This window comes from Hermetia illucens, chromosome 1 (assembly GCF_905115235.1).
Source record: "Hermetia illucens chromosome 1, iHerIll2.2.curated.20191125, whole genome shotgun sequence".
Classification (NCBI taxonomy): Eukaryota; Metazoa; Arthropoda; class Insecta; order Diptera; family Stratiomyidae; genus Hermetia; species Hermetia illucens.
The window spans coordinates 126,257,961-126,277,720 of NC_051849.1; the positions used below are offsets into that span (position 1 = coordinate 126,257,961).

Below are 19,760 nucleotides of genomic sequence, written 5' to 3' on the forward strand. Positions count from 1 at the left end.
GCTAAAAATATTCCCGACAACTTGCGGAGTGCCACAGGGTTCTGTCCTGGGTCCCTTGCTGTGGCTAGTTATGTACGATGGAGTGTTGACGCTACGCCTACCGGACAACGTGACAACTATTGGCTTCGCCGATGATATCGGAATAACGGTGGTTGCAAAGCACCAAGACGAGATCGAGATCTATGCAAATGAAGCGATATGGGAGATCAATTCCTGGTTGAGAAATTCTGGCCTTTCACTTGCCGAGCATAAAACAGAAGTAGTTCTCATTAGCAAGAGAAGAAAGAACACAACTGTGAAAATCAAAGTTGGCGGAAAGACAATTTACTCCCAACCATCGCTCAAATACTTGGGAGTAATTATTGACAGAAGACTCAACTTCAAAAGACACATTGAGTACGCCGCAACTAAAGCGTCTTCCATCGCTACAACGATCTCGAGGATACTACCGAACATTGGTGGGCCAAGACAAAGTCGACGTCTTCTGCTCTCCAGGGTAGTCAGCTCCGTGCTACTCTACGCAGCTCCAGTTTGGGCAACTGCTCTGAATAACAAAGTGAACTGCCGAAAATTGGGAATGGCGTATCGGTTAAGTGCACTCCGGGTATGCAGTGCATATCGGACAACATCAGGAGAAGCGGCATATGTACTAGCAGGGATGCTCCCCATAGACATCTTGGCGAAGGAAAGTCGGCGACTCTACGACAAAACGTATGCAGCTGGAGAGTCTAGCGCATTTCGACGGCAGCTGGCACGGTGGGAATCTATCGAACGGTGGCAACAGCGATGGGACGAGTCCCAAAATGCTCGTTGGACATACCGCATCATTCCGGATATTCGGAGATGGTTTGAACGAAACCATGGGGAATTAAGCCACGAGCTAACACAATTCTTGAGTGGACATGGAGGTTATCGTGCTTATTTACATCGATTTGGTCACGACGAATCACCATGCTGCCCAAGATGTGGTAACGTGGCTGAGAATGCGGAGCATGTCATATTTGATTGCCCCAGGTTCACCGCGCACCGAACAAGAATGGAAGCGGTCGCAGACAGGCGTTTAACACCCGAAAACATTGTGGAGTTTATGCTGGAGTCAACGGATGCCTGGAACCAGGTTGTAAGGGAACTGCAAGCTATTCACCAACAGCTTAGGCAGGAAGAACTACGACGAAAACAAGGAAGGGAGAGAACCATAATGAGCCGCAGCTAAAAGCTGATCCAGCCCCGCGATGCAATACTTGATAGGAGTTCCGTGGGGAGAGTGGAATGAGAAGGAGGTGGTTTTAGTGAGTAGAAGTCTCACATAACTGCGTGGCAGGAGCCAGCAGTAGGTTTTGAACCTTTCCACCTTCCAACGCCGAAAAAAAAAAAAAAAAAAAAAAAAAAGACAGACAGACAGACGGTCCTGTGAGGAGTGGCCAGATCTCCCATCAGGCGCGACCCCAGCTGGCGGATAGGGGCATACCTATTGATGTGTAAATATGTGTTCATGCACTTTTCTTTTCTGATTGTGCATGGGCTAGTGTTTGCTCATCTCTGGTGCGCGGACCAAAATGGCTATGGGAAGGATACCCAGAACATAAAACCACCATGGAAGACGAGAGAAGGAGGAAACTTACGGTGCAGGGGCTCGGAACCCCAGTACCGGCGGCTTTTGGGAGTGAGCAAGCGGGCTCCCGGTCGTCGATATCCCTCGACCGCAGTGCCTCGGTGGTGGACAACTTGGCCACCGTGGCATATAATGCTACAAGTGATTTGGATCTGGAGAAGGAAGTATTCAAGCGAAGTACGACCTTACCGAGAACACCAATAACAAGACCAAACAAAAATGAACTGAAGGCAGATCCTTGGACGATAAAAACCGTGACAACACCCACCGCATATGTTCAAGATGCTCGACAACAGGAGGTGCTCCAGGAACAAGGAAGAGACCCATTCAAAAGAAGCTCATCAACTTTGAGATCTCCACCAATGCCAAAGACGATGAAGGACAAGGTACAGGCAAGGTCAATAAACGCCAAAAGTGAAGGACCGTGCAAAAGGGGCAACCCTGCCGGGACTTATAGAGAACAGAGTCCCGATCTGGAGGAATTGCCCTTCACCCAGCTTGGGGCAAAAATAGTTGAGCTGTCCGAGTTTATCAAGGACAAGCACAACGTGCACCAAGCCATAAAGAATATGGTGAGGGCTATTAGAGTGCTCTACAATAGATCACAGGAGGAAAAGAATAATAAGGACACGCCGAACCCCGCTGTGCCAACAGTATCACAAGCGACCCAAGTGACGCCTAACCGTACTACCATCGAATTCCAGCGAAATAAGCGAGTACGTGAAAAAGAGGGGGATCCTGTAAATAATCAGCAGGCGCCTAAGAGAAAAAAAGGCGGACAGGACATCCTAAAAACCAACACCAACAGGCCAGAAGGAGGAAACTGTACAGCAAATCTAGGAAACTCGACCAGCGTTGCGAAGCCCAAGACCAGCGAAAACGATGGATGGACTAAAGTTACCAACAAAAAAGCGGAACGGAAAGCAAAAGTGCGAACTCGTCCAGATGTACTTGTTATCTCCAGTAAGGGCAATCTATCCTACGCGGAGATACTCAAAAAGGTCAAAGCGGATCCCGACCTAAAAGATCTGAGCGGAAATGTAAACCGAATCCGAAGAACTCAGAAAGGGGATCTCATGTTCGAGCTGAAAAGATCCAGCGTGAGCAAAACTGATGACTTTCGCACTCAAGTGAAAAACTCACTTGGGGAGAATGCCGCAGTGCGTGCCCAAAAACATGAGATCTATATACATTGTAAGGATCTCGACGAAGTAACATGGAAAGAAGAAATTTGTACTGCTCTGAAGGAGCAATTTAAGTTGAAAGAACTCACCGAGGAGTCAGTTGTGGGCCTGCGAAAAGCCTATGGTGGTACTCAAACAGCCACAATACGAGTACCAGCGGAGGCAGCACAGATGTTGTTGGCTGCCGGAAGGGTTCGGATTGGATGGGTTGTCTGCCGTTTAAGGGAACAAATTTCACTGAAGAGGTGCTTTAAATGCCTTATGTTTGGGCACTTCGCGAAGGCATGCACCAGCAGCATTGATCGATCCGATCGATGCAGAAGGTGTGGGGAGAAAGGTCATATTGCCAGAGAGTGCAATAGGGACCCGAAATGCCTATTGTGCGAAGTAAAAGAGGGACAGGATAACCGGCATATTGCCGGAAGTGGTAAATGTCCGGAATTTAGGAAGGCGCTCACTGCAATGAGAAAATGAGGTTTATCCAAATAAACCTCAATCATTGCAGGGTCGCTCAGGATTTACTTGAGCAGGCCACGTTCGAATCTGAGATGGAAATCGCCATCATAAGCGAACCGTATAGACACCGTCGCGGTGGCATATGGGTCAAAGATTCGACTGGTGGAGCGGCGATATGGGCTTGCGGTCGACAGGCCATACAATGTACTGCAAGTCAGGCAGGCAGTGGCTTCGTGTGGGGGAAAATAAGTGGTGTATATGTATACAGCTGCTACGCCCCACCAAGTTTGACACTGTCTGAATTTGAGCAAATGCTTGATAATCTTGTTCTCGACGCGAGGGGACGTAGTCCAAAGGTGATTGCTGGTGATTTCAATGCTTGGGCCCTAGAGTGGGGTAGTAGGGAATCAAATGCTAGGGGGCGCAGTTTATTAGAAGCTTTTGCGCAGATGGACATGGTTTTGGCCAACGAAGGTGCTGTAAACACCTTCCAGAAAGGGGGGTCAGGCTCGGTTGTAGACCTGACCTTTGTCAGCCCTTCGCTGGCGCGTGGTATGTCCTGGTGCGTCAGTGAACGCTACACCCACAGCCATCACCAGGCAATCTTCTTTGAGACATGTGTCGAGCCACAGGCCAAAGAGCTATCATGCCCGAAACCGAAAAAGATTTCAGGCTGGTCTGCAAAATCTTTGGATGAGGAGACCTTCATAGAGGTGTGGTTAGATCAGCCTGATAAAGCAGGCACCTCTACGGAAAGAGCTGTCCATCTGGCTCACTGCATTGCCAAAGCGTGTGACGCGTCCATGCCTAGAAGGTGTTCATTCCCCAGTAGAAGACCAAACTACTGGTGGAATGATGAACTGACCGGCCTTCGATCAGCCTGCCACCGAGCCAGAAGAGTGGCTCAAAGGGCGATAGGTAGAGTCGAACAGGGACAAAAAGAGCTCGCCTATAAGGCAGCCCGCAAAAACCTCAAGCTCGCCATACAGCGAAGCAAGAGGGAGTGCTTTAAGGAGCTCTGCTCAGAAGCGAACATAAACCCGTGGGGGAATGCCTACAGAATCGTGATGGGACGATTCAGAGGCCGTTCATCTCCGCAGATCACGTGCCCCACCCTCTTGCTAAAAATCATCCAGGGGTTATTTCCCCAGCAAGAGGAGAGCACCGACACATTCCAACCATCTCTAAATATGGCGGCAATTCCACCAGTCACCAGAGACGAGCTGTTGGATATCTGCGGTAGAATAGGAGACAACAAAGCGCCGGGCCTAGACGGAGTACCGAATAAGGCCCTTAAGCTTGCCGTGAAATCCAGACCGGACATGTTCGCTGAGTTGTTCGAAGCGTGCTTGTCCGAGGGGATATTTCCAGTGGCATGGAAGCGGCAAAAGTTGGTACTTCTGCCTAAACCAGATAAACCTCCAGGTGAACCATCCTCATATCGACCCATATGTCTCCTGGACACGGTGGGGAAAATGCTAGAGCGGGTAATCTATAATAGATTACTCCCGGTTGTTGAGAGCCAAGGCGGCCTTTCGGATCGGCAGTATGGGTTCCGTAAAGCCAGATCAACCATGAATGCCATCAAATTGGTTACTGGCTTGGCCGAAGATGCAATTCACGGAAAGGGTAGTACCAGCAAATATTGCGTGGTAGTAACCCTGGACGTGAAAAATGCATTTAATTCGGCCAATTGGAATCTAATACGGAAATCCCCAGAGAAGGTTGGTATTCCCGCCTATCTCGCTGCTATCGTCGATAGTTATTTAACTGAAAGGAGGCTCTGGTATGACACCGATGACGGACTGCAGGAGTACGTTGTTTCCGCGGGTGTCCCGCAGGGCTCCGTATTGGGCCCACTACTGTGGAACATCATGTACAACGATGTATTTAATCTTCCCCTTCCGGGGGAAGCCACAGTGGTGGGTTACGCTGACGACATAGCGCTGGTTGTTGTCGCAAAGCATCTCGAAGATGCTGAGTTATACTCAAGTGAGGCAATCGGTGCTGTTAAAAGTTGGCTAAAGAGCTCTGGTCTGACACTTGCGGAGGAAAAAACGGAAGCGGTCCTCATCACTAAGCGCCGGAAGAGAAATTACGCCTGTATTAGAATCGGGAATCATATCGTCACTTCCAAGCCGGCCATCAAATACTTGGGAGTGGTGATAGACAGGAAGCTTAGCTATAAGCAACATGTGCGGTATGTTTGCGATAAATCATCCACTGCAAGTATGGCCCTGGCAAGGATGATGCCGAACATTGGAGGGCCACGGCATACCTCTAGGTTACTTATAGCCAGGGTGGTGACCTCGATCATGCTCTATGCAACCCCAGTTTGGAGGGAGGCGTTGTGGATGTCAGGGAACGCTACCAAACTGAGTTCAGTCTACAGGAGGACAGCCCTGAGGGTATGCTCTGCCTTCAGGACTGTCTCAGATGATGCAGCATTCGTCATCTCCGGAATGATGCCGATTGACATCTTGGCAGATGAGATGGCGAACATATACAATGCAAAGCCAACCTCTTCCTCATCGCGGACGAGGAAGACGGAAAGGGAGAGATCCATAAATAGATGGCAAGAGCGGTGGGAACGCTCGGGGAAGGGCCGGTGGACGCACAGGCTCATTCCTGCCATCAAGGAGTGGTTGGAGAGACGACACGGTGAGATTAATTATAATCTCACCCAGTTTCTCACGGGGCACGGAGGATATCTCCAATACCTTCACAGGTTTAAATTGGAGACCTCACCCGATTGTCCAAATTGCAATGGAGTCCCAGAGGACCCAGAGCATGTATTCTTCCACTGTCCGAGATTTGTGGAAGAAAGGAGGAATCTAGAGGAGACTGTAGGGGAGGTGCTGGTACCAGAAAATCTGGTGCCGAAAATGCTAGCACATCAAGAGAATTGGGATGCGGTAAACTCCATGATTGCATCTATCCAAAATAAACTACGAAAAGCAGAGGAGAGGAGAAAAACGCGGTCACGTGCGCCGCGTATAGAAGAAAGGTGACAAAGCTAGAGTGACCTGACTCCGCCCCGTGATGTAATACCTTATGGTGGTTCCGCGGGGCAGGGAGGGAGTCGGGGGTGGTTTTAGTGGGTAAAAATCCCACACGCTGGTGTGTCCAGACCAGTGTCTTTTTGAAGATTTCCACCTCCTCAAAAAAAAAAAAAAAAAAGACAGACAGACGGTAAACCGATTTGAATAAGGTTTTGTGTTTACACAAAACCTTAAAAATGAACAAATCAAATATACATTCATCTAAACTGGACACTCATATATGTACACACATAGCACGTTTGGGAAAACTGAGACTAGCTAACAAATAATTAAAATACCTGGGTTTTTAGTATATCAAATAGTTTATCGAACATATTGATAAGTATATATGTGTAAAGAAAATATGCAACAGAAATAAATATTGTATTTATAATAGTTATATATTTATGATTCTTGGCCGATTATGAATGACGTGGAACAGCGGCGTGCGATAATGAAGACGCGAGACTAATCACGCGACACTCCTTGATCACATCCGAATGGAGCCCATCCGCGATCGAAAAATTGAGGGAGAGGCATCTTCAACGGTATGGTCATGTAATTCGCGCTAATCAGAATTCACTTGCCAAGATTGCTCAGAACACCAAAGTCGACCAAAAGGTAATTTAAAGGCCTCGCGACTATATCCAGGTCAAGCGTTTAATCAACTAAGACGACGCAACTGATCACGACAAAAGCTAAAGAAGAAGAAAAGTAGTTACATATTTGACACAATGAATACACCGAATAGAATTGCCTTTCTAAAGAAAATTAGGAATAACCGAGAAGCAGAAGAAGAAACTCATGAAAATCCAAAGTACTTAAATGTAAGTAAATTTTTCGTTTGCAAAGAAAATAAGTCGGGAAGTGACCGTTTCTGGTATTGCTTTAGATGGATATTTGGCAAATTCAGCATTTGCCCTATTTATACCTAGCTCGTAATGTTTATGCATGTAGATTGTCAGATCGTTCAGTTTATTATGATACTGACATTCAAAGTCTTAGAATTCAATGAATTGGCACAAAAGTGGGCGGAATATGGAGATAAAGTTTTTTCCACCCAATATGAACAATAAATAAATGAAAAGCCTTGATTATTACGATTTGGAACAGATCTTCTGATGGTGGCGAAGAATACGGGAATGAGGGTCCAAAATATATACACAAAAGGTTTAACAGGTCTCGTTCTCAAAAGTATCCAATTGGAAAATATGGAAAGAAGATCGTAATTGTGGATCTATTCAAAAATCTAGGCTTCGAAATACATCCCGTTCTTATATCTGCACAAAACAAGTTTATAATATGCCACCACATTTTAAAAAATTACCCGAAACCCTCCCTTAAGTTTATCTTAGAAGTAGATAATTCGGCACCAGTATAGGAGATAATATAGGGAGTAATATAGGGCAGTTTAAAGGCGTTCCAAACATTATTAACAAAATTATTGAACGCCAAATTGTGTATTTCAAGTGAACTTATTCCACTCTAAAACGGGTAGGACGTCATCTTCTTCTGTTTGTCCAGCCATTTTCCCGTTCACAAGCGGGGTCTGCTTGTCGTGGTTTCGCCATTGAGTTCTATCAAATGCCTGATCTGGATGCAATTGTGAGGCTTTTAAATCCCCATTCAGCGTATCCAGCACCGTTGTTTTGACCCGCCTTAAGGTCGCTTACCATCGACTTCGATGTTCAGACCAATCTTGACAAGTGAATTCTCGTTGGCGCGAATTACGTGATCATATCATCGAAGGCGTCTCTCTCGCAGTTCTTCCACGATCGGTGCAACCCCATATCGATCGTGAATATTCTCATTTCGGATGTGATCAAAAGGTGTTACGCCACAAGTCCAATGCAACATCTTAGTCTCCGTTACCGCAAGACGGCGTTCATTGTCTTTTATAGTCGGACAACAGAACCATAGAGAGCGACAGGACGGACGGCATTGCAGTCAATTTTAGATTTGAGACGTTTGTTGATAAGCTGATCACAAAGAACACCAGTTGTGGAACCCCACCTCATCCAGGTTGCGTTAATGCGTGAAACAATTTCATAGCGCAGTTATCAATCTGATAGCGTTGACCAGAGGAATTTAAATCGCTCAGTTCTGGGCAGATCACTGTCGTTGACAGTGATTGTGCCTGTTTCAAGGGGATCGCTCATCTGAGCGTCGGATAGCATGGGTACATTTTCGTCATCATCGTCGCATCCCAGAGATCCACAACAGACGAAATATAGGTTGAGGATTTCAATTGTCGTCCATTTCCACTCTCGACCGCGGCACTCACGTCGAGTCAGAATTTTTACTTCACTCCAAATTTAACTTCGTGAATGATTTTCGTTGGATCCCCGTAGTATTCCCTGCATTGTACTTCAAGTTTAATGCGGTTACAAACATCGGCTGAAGGACATACTATATACTTACTTACCTACAACTTTTTCTTCTTTTTTAATTTCTATTTATAATATTTTTTAATTCATCGAATCAAATGGAATCAATTATTCGCCACGGAATTCTCATACTTCATTATATTTCCCCTATAAATCTTATCTTCTTTTTCTTCAGCCTTTGTCCCGTTCACATGCGGGGTTGGCTCTCCTACAAATCTTACCTGAAAATCAATATCACCAATGGAAACATAAGGACAATTTTCTGCTCCACCAGAGTTATTCGTGGACCCGTTGCCTCCGTTTTCTGCTGAGTTGGATTTAATTGGATCTGAAACCTGCAAAGAGTATGGCTTTTTTAAAAATTCAGGAATTCTTCACACGCTTGTAAAAATTTCAGTCTTTTTCATGGAGGTGCTAATGTGCAAAATTAATATATATAGTATACGCATTTGCCATTCAAAATTTATTATGGAACAATTATTTCCAATCAGAAATAAACTAAATTTAGCCATTTCATCAATGTTCCAACTTTCTCTGCATTAATTTATATTCCGGTGGATTTCTATTTGAGAAAAACAAAACCTGTCTGTCTCTCTGTCAAACCTTATATTTCAGAAGCGGTTCATCCTATTGACTCAAAATTTGATAGAAAGGTAGAATATGGGAATCTCGCTGTATGCAGTGAGTAACATAGTTACACGTTGAGTTCAAGGGGGTCCCTATACGGTTACATGTCCTGTAACATGCGTCACTCCACCTTACACAAACACCACATGCCCATAATACGTATGAGTCATGAACACCTTATCTTCATAAAATTTATCTTACTAAACTCGAGCGAAATAATATAAACATTGTCGTTCTAACAGAAGCTAGAATCTATCCACAAGAGATAAGCGACATTCGAACATAAACAAAAACATGACTCAAACGAACATTGAGCGATATCGAGTTACAAAAGATGCAACTTTGCAAACTCAGCAATTTGCGCCCTTTGTTCAACTCAACTATAAATAAGGTAGAATTGATCTAAGTTTTTAGTCTTAGGCAAAAATTCATCGAGAAAATAAAGCTTACTACTCCGAGTAACCGCCGTGTTTTTTTATTTTGATTAACAGACGGTACAAGCTCGTAACTGGCGCAGTCGGTTTCGGTCGTCACTTAGTTATTTTGTAAAAAAATTCCGCTAAGCCAAACTCGATCAAGAGGACACGGCAAGGAAAACACACAAAAAAAAAAAAACAAACGCGATCGGGAACCTGCAACAATAAACGGTCACCGTAACACCAGTTGTGATTCCGGTCAACCTAACAAATATAAAAAGGGTATTGCAACGCCCAGACTCCAGAATTTTAAGAGAATTCGGGTCGAAAAACAAATATAAAAAAGGCTTGAATCGCCTCATAGGACGAATTTTAAAAGAATTCTCCTCCAACCAGGACAAACTGAGTTGGCTAATATATAAACAACAAGTAACATTATTAGTGAAAGTGTTATATAAAAAAAAAAAGTCATCACCAGATCCTGAAAACAAAAACTGAAAATAGCACGCTACCGGTGGGGCGAGTACGCCTACCGAAGCCCTTAAATCAGTTCAACTTTAAATCCTGAACAACTATAGTTCATCACCAGTATCCAGCAGTGTATCTAAGGAACTAAAGGCCTTAGGTAAAACCTTTAAACCAACCAACCAACCAACCAATCAACAACCAACAAAATGGCTACACAACAAGGACCAAGTGTCAGTAGACCAGAAGTCCAACCCTTCACAATCCCATACAATGAAGTCCTCCGACGAGCGGAAAACATACCGATATTCGATGGCGACAAACATATGTTAACTACGTGGATATCACATGTCAACAAAATATTAGCATTAGCACCATTTGGCGACGAAAGAATGTTCGTCTACGATATTATAATACAACGAATAAAAGGCAGAGCTTTACAAGCCTATTTAAATCTCCCAGACAAAGGCTGGCACTCCGTTGCATCAGCATTCAAAAACGAATTTGGCGTATCAGAATCATACGACTCAATCATCGCGAGACTACATAGAATAACGAACTTTAACCATAAATTAAACAAAAATTATACAATATACGAACTGTTCGAATCATACAAAAGAACGTAATAGCAGTTCAGCTAAAATTAATAAGTGCATCGACACATTGATCTACTTTCGCACAAGTCATTAGTAATTATGTCAGCATAATAGCAGTTCAAAGAAAAATGCTGAACATTCGCTTGTGCCAGAAACAAATCAATAGGTCATGTACACAGAAATGTGTCAATTGTAAATTGCTAAATGTAAACAAAGATGTGTAAATTGTAAATTGCTTAGTTATAAGATTTCTTTTATAAAAACGAAGTGATAATAATAAAGTGGAGGACTAGCGAAAGTAAAGTGAAACCAGTAGTTTCTTCTTAGTTCCTCCAACGTGCAATAATTTGAGGATTATTGCACCCATCCCGGCAGCCATCAACAATTTTAGGATTGTTGACTAGGTATCAATTTAAGGATTGATATCTGCCCCCCATTTTTACATGGTCCTTCGAGCCGGATTTCTGGTCGAGCCAATATTTTCAGACATCCATGTAGGATGACTGAGTATGTAACTCAGTCATTCGCATACTACAATGGCTCCGGGAAAAGCAGAACAAGGAGATTCAGCATCCACAGCAAACGTGGTCAGCGAGCAGCGACATAATTTGGAAGAAGTTCTTCGGCTGATTAGGAACTTCAAAAAGGATTCGAGTACGCGATACAACTTACAATACTTTCAACACCGAGAGGAGACGCTAAAGCGAGCATGGGCGAACTGCGAAGCCTTGCACGGAAAAGTGAAGACCGTGAGGGCTCAGGATGCAATACTGCTTGCGCAGTACATGAAAGAGTACGAGGAGGTCGAGGATGCCTGGGGCGAATGTTCAGTGGTATTCCGTCAAAACATTGCCGGTTACCTAGCTGTGGGGAACAGTCAACGTCCAGCAGTTCAAGAGGCCCCAGATGCAGGCGAAAACGTAGTCAGGCTGGAAAGGATTAAAATACCCAGCTACAGCGGCGACTACACTCAGTGGGCAGCATTCCATGACTTATTCAAGGTCATGGTGCACGACAACAAAAATTTAAGTGGTGTACAAAAGCTTCAGTATCTTCGTGCATCGGTCAACGGTGAGGCAGGACAATTGATACGCCACCTCACTTTAACGGAGACTAATTATGCGCCAGCATGGAAGTTACTGAAGGAGCGATACAACAATAAGAGGGCCATCGGGAATGCCTACATGAAAGGCATATGGAGTTTACCTACTAGCACTCCGGCTAGTGCGATAGGTATCAAGCGAATATTGGACACAACCGAACAATTCCGTGCCAATACTGAATCATTGGGAGCAGATTTAGTCGACCTAATCATGGTGTACATCCTGCAACAAAAATTGGATAATGAAAGTAATTCGGAATGGCAGAAATTTATTGGTTCGTCGAACGAGATACCAACTTTGAATCAATTCACGAACTTCTTGCGTCAACGATTCACAATACTGGAAGCAGTACAGCTTACCGAACGCAAGACGGTGAAAATAGGGGCACATGCAGCACAAGCAACGGGAGCCGTCTGCCGAGTATGCCAGGGCGGTCATCGAATTTCGCAATGCGACACATTTCTGAAATCAGACATAACCAGACGACGAGAGTTGGTAGCATCTTTGCGGCTGTGCTACAATTGCTTGCACGAGGCTCATACAGTCAGGAACTGCCCATCACGTAAAGGGTGCAAACTGTGTGGAAAAAGGCATAACTCAATGTTACACCAGGCATCGTCGAATAGAGCTGCATCTTCAGCTTTGCCGAATCCAAGACAACAAGTCTCATCGCTGAATGCTATCAACAGTGGCGTCGACATTACGGCTGTTCTATTGGCTACAGCAAGGATTCGGGTAAAGGACAATCAAGGAACGTTCATTCTTTTGCGTGCATTGATCGATCAAGGGTCCCAGCGTTCGTTCATCAGTGAAGCTGCGGCGCAACTCTTACGGCTACCACGTCAAGCGACAAATCTGACAATCAGCGGCATCGGGAGTCATTCAACGAGCAGCAAGGGAGCGATATCTGCTCAATGCAAAGAAAAATGGTCGACAAGGTGTTTCAATTTATCTCTTGTCATAGTAAACCATATAACGGACAAGATTCCCCAGTCCAAGACACCATGCAAGATAACTGAATTGAGACAGGAGGACTTAGCTGATTCATCGTATAACATTCCGGGGAAGATCGACGTCCTCTTGGGTGCTGACGTTTATGGCGATCTATTGGAAAAGGGCGTAATCCGGATAAAGAATACCAAAGTTTTGGCTCAAAAAACCAAAATCGGTTGGATCCTGTCCGGGCCTGTCAACCAAGTAATACGAGCATCAGAGCCTTCCATCAGTATGGTTAGTATCGAACAGCTAGATGCTGATATCCGAAAATTATGGGAACAGGAAGAGTTACCACAAGAGCGAATCCTCACCGTAGAGGAAGCAGACTGCGAGAGGCAGTTCATCCGAACTACTAAGAGGGATCCAAAGTCAGGCCGATACATAGTCAGGCTGCCGATTAAGCCTGATATGAACCCCTCCATCCTGCTGCATCCGTCATTAAAAGACGCTGTCATACGTCTCCGCCAGACAGAGGCAAAACTCGAACGGAATCCAGAGCTCAAAGCGCAGTACAATGCATTCCTAAGGGAATATCTGGAATTGGGACATATGAGCGAGGTCCCATCCGCAGAAATTTTTTGCAAACACTCATACTACTTACCACATCATGCTGTAGTTAGAGAAGACAGCACAACTACGAAAGTTCGCGTCGTATTCCACGCATCCCATAAAACTTCGTCCGGCACCTCGTTGAACGATATCCTAATGGTGGGACCAAATACGCAATACACCATCTTTGAAATATTGCTGCGGTGGAGGAGGCATAAATACGCATTGGCTGCCGACATTGAGAAGATGTACCGACAAATACTTGTGGACAGTCGAGACTGCGACTTACTGCGAATTGTTTGGAGACCAGAACCCCAGGGTCCAATAAAGCACTACCGACTAAACACAGTAACTTATGGCACCGCCAGTGCTCCCTTCCAAGCAACACGTTCCCTACAACAGGTCGCTGAAGACGAGCAATTCACGTCACCATCAGCAAGTGAAAGCATCAAAAAGGACTTCTATGTAGATGACTTGCTGACCGGATCCTCGACCATAGAAGGTGCAGCGAAATTGCAAAACGATATTGTGAACGTTCTCAAAAAGGCTGGATTTAACATTCGAAAATGGTCCACGAATTATGAGGAGGTTCTGAAACATGTAAGCACCGTTGACCGGGAAACGTCTGACGTAGTCAACATCAATCTAGAAAACACCGTCAAGACATTGGGTTTGCAATGGATTCCTAAAGACGACATATTCACCTTTAAAGTGAAACTGCCTCATATCTCAGCGAACGAGCCAGTTACGAAACGAATAATTACATCCAATGCTGCGAGATTATTCGATCCGCTTGGTTGGATCCAGCCCATCATAATAGTTAGCAAGATATTTATCCAAAGGTTGTGGCTACAGAAACTGGATTGGGATAAGCCCGTACCTGACCAGTTGAAAATCGAGTGGCTGACCTACATGAAGGAATGGCCAGCGTTATCACAACTTCAAATACCACGATACATACAGACGTCTGATCGCTGCAAGGTAGAACTACATGGTTTCTGCGACGCGTCAATGGCAGCCTTTGCAGCGGTGATTTACGTTCGAGTAATACATCCGGATGGCACGGTATCGGCGAACATATTGACATCGAAATCGAAAGTGGCACCTTTAAAGGTACAGTCAGTACCCCGGCTAGAATTGAACGGTGCCGTCCTACTATGCAGATTGATGAAACACGTGAAGCAAGCTTGCGAATTCCCTGCCGACACAGCTGAATTTTACTGGACGGATTCGACCATTGTTCTCGCTTGGTTGAGTGATCACCCAGCCAGGTGGAAAACGTTCGTCGCAAATAGGGTGAGCGAAATACAGGCTACGAGCAACTCTAGTCAATGGAGACACATCGATACAGAGTGGAACCCGGCAGACATAGCGTCACGGGGAGTGACTGCTTCTCAACTCCTCAAAAGCGATCTATGGTGGAACGGACCCGAGTGGCTGCAACACAAATCAATCAACTACTCGTCAAGGGCAATCGACATTACCACGACACTCGAGAGGAAGCCTGAGATCTCCTGCAAAGTTGCGAAAGTTGCGAAGTTCACGTTTGACGATAGTATACTGGGGAGGTACTCCGACTTCGCAAAACTGATTAGAATTGTGGCATATTGCCTTCGCTTTAAGTCACCAACTATTGCAAAACCTGCAACCCTGACAACTTCAGAACTCAACAACGCGGAAATGGCATGTGTACGGCTATCCCAAGCATTATCTTTCAAAGATGAGATAGAAAGGTTGGACAAGGGACAACCAGTTCCAGCCACTTCAAAATTATTCCAGCTGACACCGTTCACTGATGCTGAGGGGGTCCTCAGGGTGGGCGGAAGACTACGACACTCACTATTATCGGACGATCGTAAGCATCCAGTGATTCTAAGTCCTGACTGCAAGTTGTCCGAATTGATCGTAAGAGCATACCATTTGCGCACTTTGCATGGAGGCAATCAAGTAACCCAAGCAGCAATCAGAAGACAGTACTGGATATTGCAATCTTCCAAATTGGTAAAAACATGCATCCACAAATGCATAACCTGTTTTAAATCAAACGCAAAGCCAGGAGAACAGTTAATGGGAGCGTTACCTGAAGCACGAGTCACCCCTGGAAGAGCCTTCAAAACCTGCGGATTGGATTTTGCCGGACCAATACAACTAAAATGGTCATCGGGCAGAGGCGCTAAAACGATGAAATCCTATATAGCCCTCTTTATCTGCTTGAAGACCAAAGCCATTCACTTGGAGGTTGTGAGTGATCTCTCTGGACAAGCGTGTCTTGCAGCAATTAAACGATTTGTGTCCCGGCGCGGTTTGTGCTCGGATTTGTATTCTGATTGTGGTACAAATTTCGTAGCAGCCAGTAAAGAAATAAAACACCAGTTCATGCAGATGATGAAAACAGTTCAGTCCACGGTAGCTAACGACAAAATCACCTGGCACTTCATACCCCCGAGCAGTCCTCATTTCGGAGGATTATGGGAAGCTGGGGTGAAGTCAGTCAAACTGCACCTGCAGAAAGTAATCGGTGACAGCTTGTTAACAATGGAGGAAATGTACACGGTTCTCACCCAGATCGAAGCAGTTCTTAATAGTCGGCCTCTCATGCCCATCAGCGACGATGTTAATGATCTGGAAGCACTCACTCCCGCGCATTTTTTGATTGGCGAACCACTCATATCAATCCCGCAAGAAACCCCGAACGAAGAATTAAACCTGCTGAAAAAATGGAAGCTGACACAGCAAATTGTAAAACAATTTTGGAACCGGTGGTCAGACGAGTTCATCTCAAGGTTGCAACAAAGGCCAAAATGGATGAAGACAAAGCCAAACCTGGAACCCGGGCAACTGGTATTAGTCAAGAGCGAGAGTTATCCTCCATCAAAGTGGCCATTAGCTCGTATCACTGAGGTTCATCCTGGTGCAGACGGTCTAGTTCGCGTAGCAACAATTAAATTACATGGCCGTATTACCAAGAGACCAATCGTCAAGTTAGCGGCTCTACCTATTGAAGACCACCATCCAGTGAACATTCCAGAGGGTTCTAACAAGAATGAACATGCCTCCGCGAACAAACAGGACAGTCAACCCACTAAAGTCAACCGGAAACGAAGAACTGCTAAGCCAACCAACGAACCAACCACGAGGAAAACATGCTGCCATCGATCAATCTCACCTTTCAATTGTTTATTTCTCATGTCAGTCATAGCGTGTCTACTCCCATCGATAAGTACAGCATTGAACATAACATCGATTCCTAGCGGAATATACATCGAACATCTAGGATACGCATATACTAACAGGGGAACACTCAGGATAAGTCTAACGATACCATGGAATGACGTCAAAAACGATAGCATAACTGCAACATCAGTAGCCGAAAAGATAGATAAACTATGTCGTTTAGGACGCGTTGCTACATCGGAAATACAGTGTGCAGATCTCAGTCAACAATTACAAGAGTTAAATCAAGAGGTTCAACAGAAGATTCACACATTGGTCTTTATGCATCCAAGAGAAAGGCGTGGAGTACTCGGGGACATGCTAACAACACTATTTGGCGTTAATGACAGAGTATATCATGACATCGACGATTTAAACACGAACCAACAAAAGCTCATTCAAGCCAATCGACAGCACGGAAAACTGATGTTAAGTGCGTTACAGACTATGAACCGAACCAATGAAAAAATGCAACTAAAACTGGCAGACTTCAACAGTCATCTGAACCATGTAACAAGCGTCATTAACGGATACACTAAATGGTATAGCGCAACAATCGATGGTAATAAAGTCAATTTGCAATTTCTAAGTGCCTATCAACGAGCGGAAAACTTTCTATCGGAGCTGAATCAGAAGTATTCGTCTATTCTGAACAGTCTGTATACCAAAAATAGGGTTATAGAATGTTTTAACATCGCAGAATTGTACCAGGTGATTAACCGTACCGAACAGCTACTACCAAAACAGCATAAAGTGTATCACATACCTATGAATCGTATTGAGACTACACACACAGAAAACAAATTGACGATCTTTGCTTACCTACAAATCATCGATACAAACCAGTTCGAGCTCATAAAGCCGACAGCTGTTCCTAAACGAATCAACGAAAAGGATATGTATGCAGTTGTGGACTTTCCATCGAAGTTCTTAGCGATTGACTACAACAAACAACTATACTACGAACTTGACGAAGCTACCTTCAATAGAGCGACCAGGATCAACGACACTTTGTACATCATAAACGTAAATACAAGCAAAAACTGCGTAATTCACGAAATATTCAGTTCTGTGGCAGGCAAAGGCTGCATTTCCAAAATATTTGCGCTCAATTCGACAGTTTGGATCGCTGTTCATAATAAGAATTCCTGGATTTTTTAAGCCCCCGGCCAATGACTATATTCACGTTGTGTCACGGAGTTCGCCACGAATACAGCCTAAAGGATTCTGGCATCATCCAGCTACCTCCGTCATGCTCTCTCCACACCCCACAATTCGTATTAATTTCGGACCAAGAGGAAAAGGGGTCCACATTCAGCGTCTATTTCAAGCCTAAGGAACCACACATCAACATGAGCCTGAACCTAACGACGGTTCCAACACTAAACACTTCATTCATAACGTCTGCTGAAACCTTCGCACAACATATACAGAAAGCATTCAACTTGGAGGAGCACGACGAAACAATAGCATGGAAACCAATAGTTCACCATGGAGCTGCAGCCGGCGTATCAGTGCTTGTATCATGCACTATCATCACGGGAATTTTACTCCTTATAAGAAAAAGAAGTCAGACGATTCAACTTCCGCTTCCTACCACAAAATGGTACGACATACCGTCAAAAAATTAAATGTCAACTAAATTATACTAATGCTAATAAATATTAATCAAATATAACAAATTTCTCAATATTGTAATATGTACTTTAGACATATGTAGGTGGGCGGAATGTTCGAATCATACAAAAGAACGTAATAGCAGTTCAGCTAAAATTAATAAGTGCATCGACACATTGATCTACTTTCGCACAAGTCATTAGTAATTATGTCAGCATAATAGCAGTTCAAAGAAAAATGCTGAACATTCGCTTGTGCCAGAAACAAATCAATAGGTCATGTACACAGAAATGTGTCAATTGTAAATTGCTAAATGTAAACAAAGATGTGTAAATTGTAAATTGCTTAGTTATAAGATTTCTTTTATAAAAACGAAGTGATAATAATAAAGTGGAGGACTAGCGAAAGTAAAGTGAAACCAGTAGTTTCTTCTTAGTTCCTCCAACGTGCAATAATTTGAGGATTATTGCACCCATCCCGGCAGCCATCAACAATTTTAGGATTGTTGACTAGGTATCAATTTAAGGATTGATATCTGCCCCCCATTTTTACACGAACTGTATCACAAATTATTAGAAATCAAGAATCTGCTTTCGCTTAAATATGAGCAGGATCCTAACCAACTCGACTCTATCATCTACAATCACAAAAATTCCGACAAAATTGTCTTAAGTAAATTTCTAGCGCTTCTTCCTAGAGCAGAATTTTGGGCTCTAGACGCGAAAAAACCAACAAATTTAACTGAAGCTTACAACTACCTCAAAGAAACCATTGACAGAGTGGATGCTACGGCAATGAAAGACGATTTTCAACCCACTAAATATCAAAAAAACTTCAATTATAATAAAAATAATTTCAAATGCAACAAAAGTTTTAACAAATTGAATAGTCAAAACACTGAACATCCTCAAAACAGAGACAACAGTAATTACAATTTCAAACAAACTAACCAAAGTTTTAATAAACCCCAAAGGAACTACAATTCCGAATATAAATATAACAAATTCAGTAACCATTCTCAGAAACGGAACGAAACTAATAGGTCAGAAATTCCAGACGCATCCATGCGAACACAAATTACCAATCCTAAATATAATTCAGGATATACTCCCAGACCAAACCTAGACCCCAAGGACATGAGTTATATTTCCAAAATGTCCACACAAACCATTCAACCTGAGCAAAATTTTCAAATATTTGCCTCGGAAACCCTTTACCAATAACAAATTTATCAATCGATGGTGAAACAATTCCAATCCTGATAGACACAGGAGCAACAACATCTAGTCTTGATCAAAATTGTCTTCAAAACCTACCAAAAATTAAACTCGACATTCCGATCCCAATAGCAGGATTAGGCGGTAACTACAATGTTACACACAAAATTAAAACAAACATGCCAAAAGAATTTCAAATGCCAGAAGATCACAAAATCTTATGGAACATCATGGATTTTTCAAACAAATCTTTCAAAGGTATAATAGGACAAAACGTTCTA

The 19,760-nt window shown here is 43.9% G+C and overlaps 1 protein-coding gene across 4 annotated transcripts in view; it reads right to left on the reverse strand.

The window, feature by feature from the left end:
* Positions 1-19,760, reverse strand: part of LOC119647214 (ras-GEF domain-containing family member 1B) — a 1,018,095-nt gene that overhangs the window by 786,613 nt on the left and 211,722 nt on the right. For 3 of the 4 annotated variants that reach the window (XM_038048043.1, XM_038048040.1, XM_038048041.1), the window contains exon 3: positions 8,902-9,015. The exons of the other annotated variant lie outside the window; for it this stretch is intronic. In XM_038048043.1, the coding sequence (XP_037903971.1) occupies positions 8,902-9,015 (114 nt within the window). The remainder of the gene's footprint in view (positions 1-8,901; positions 9,016-19,760) is intronic. 4 annotated transcript variants of the gene reach the window in all.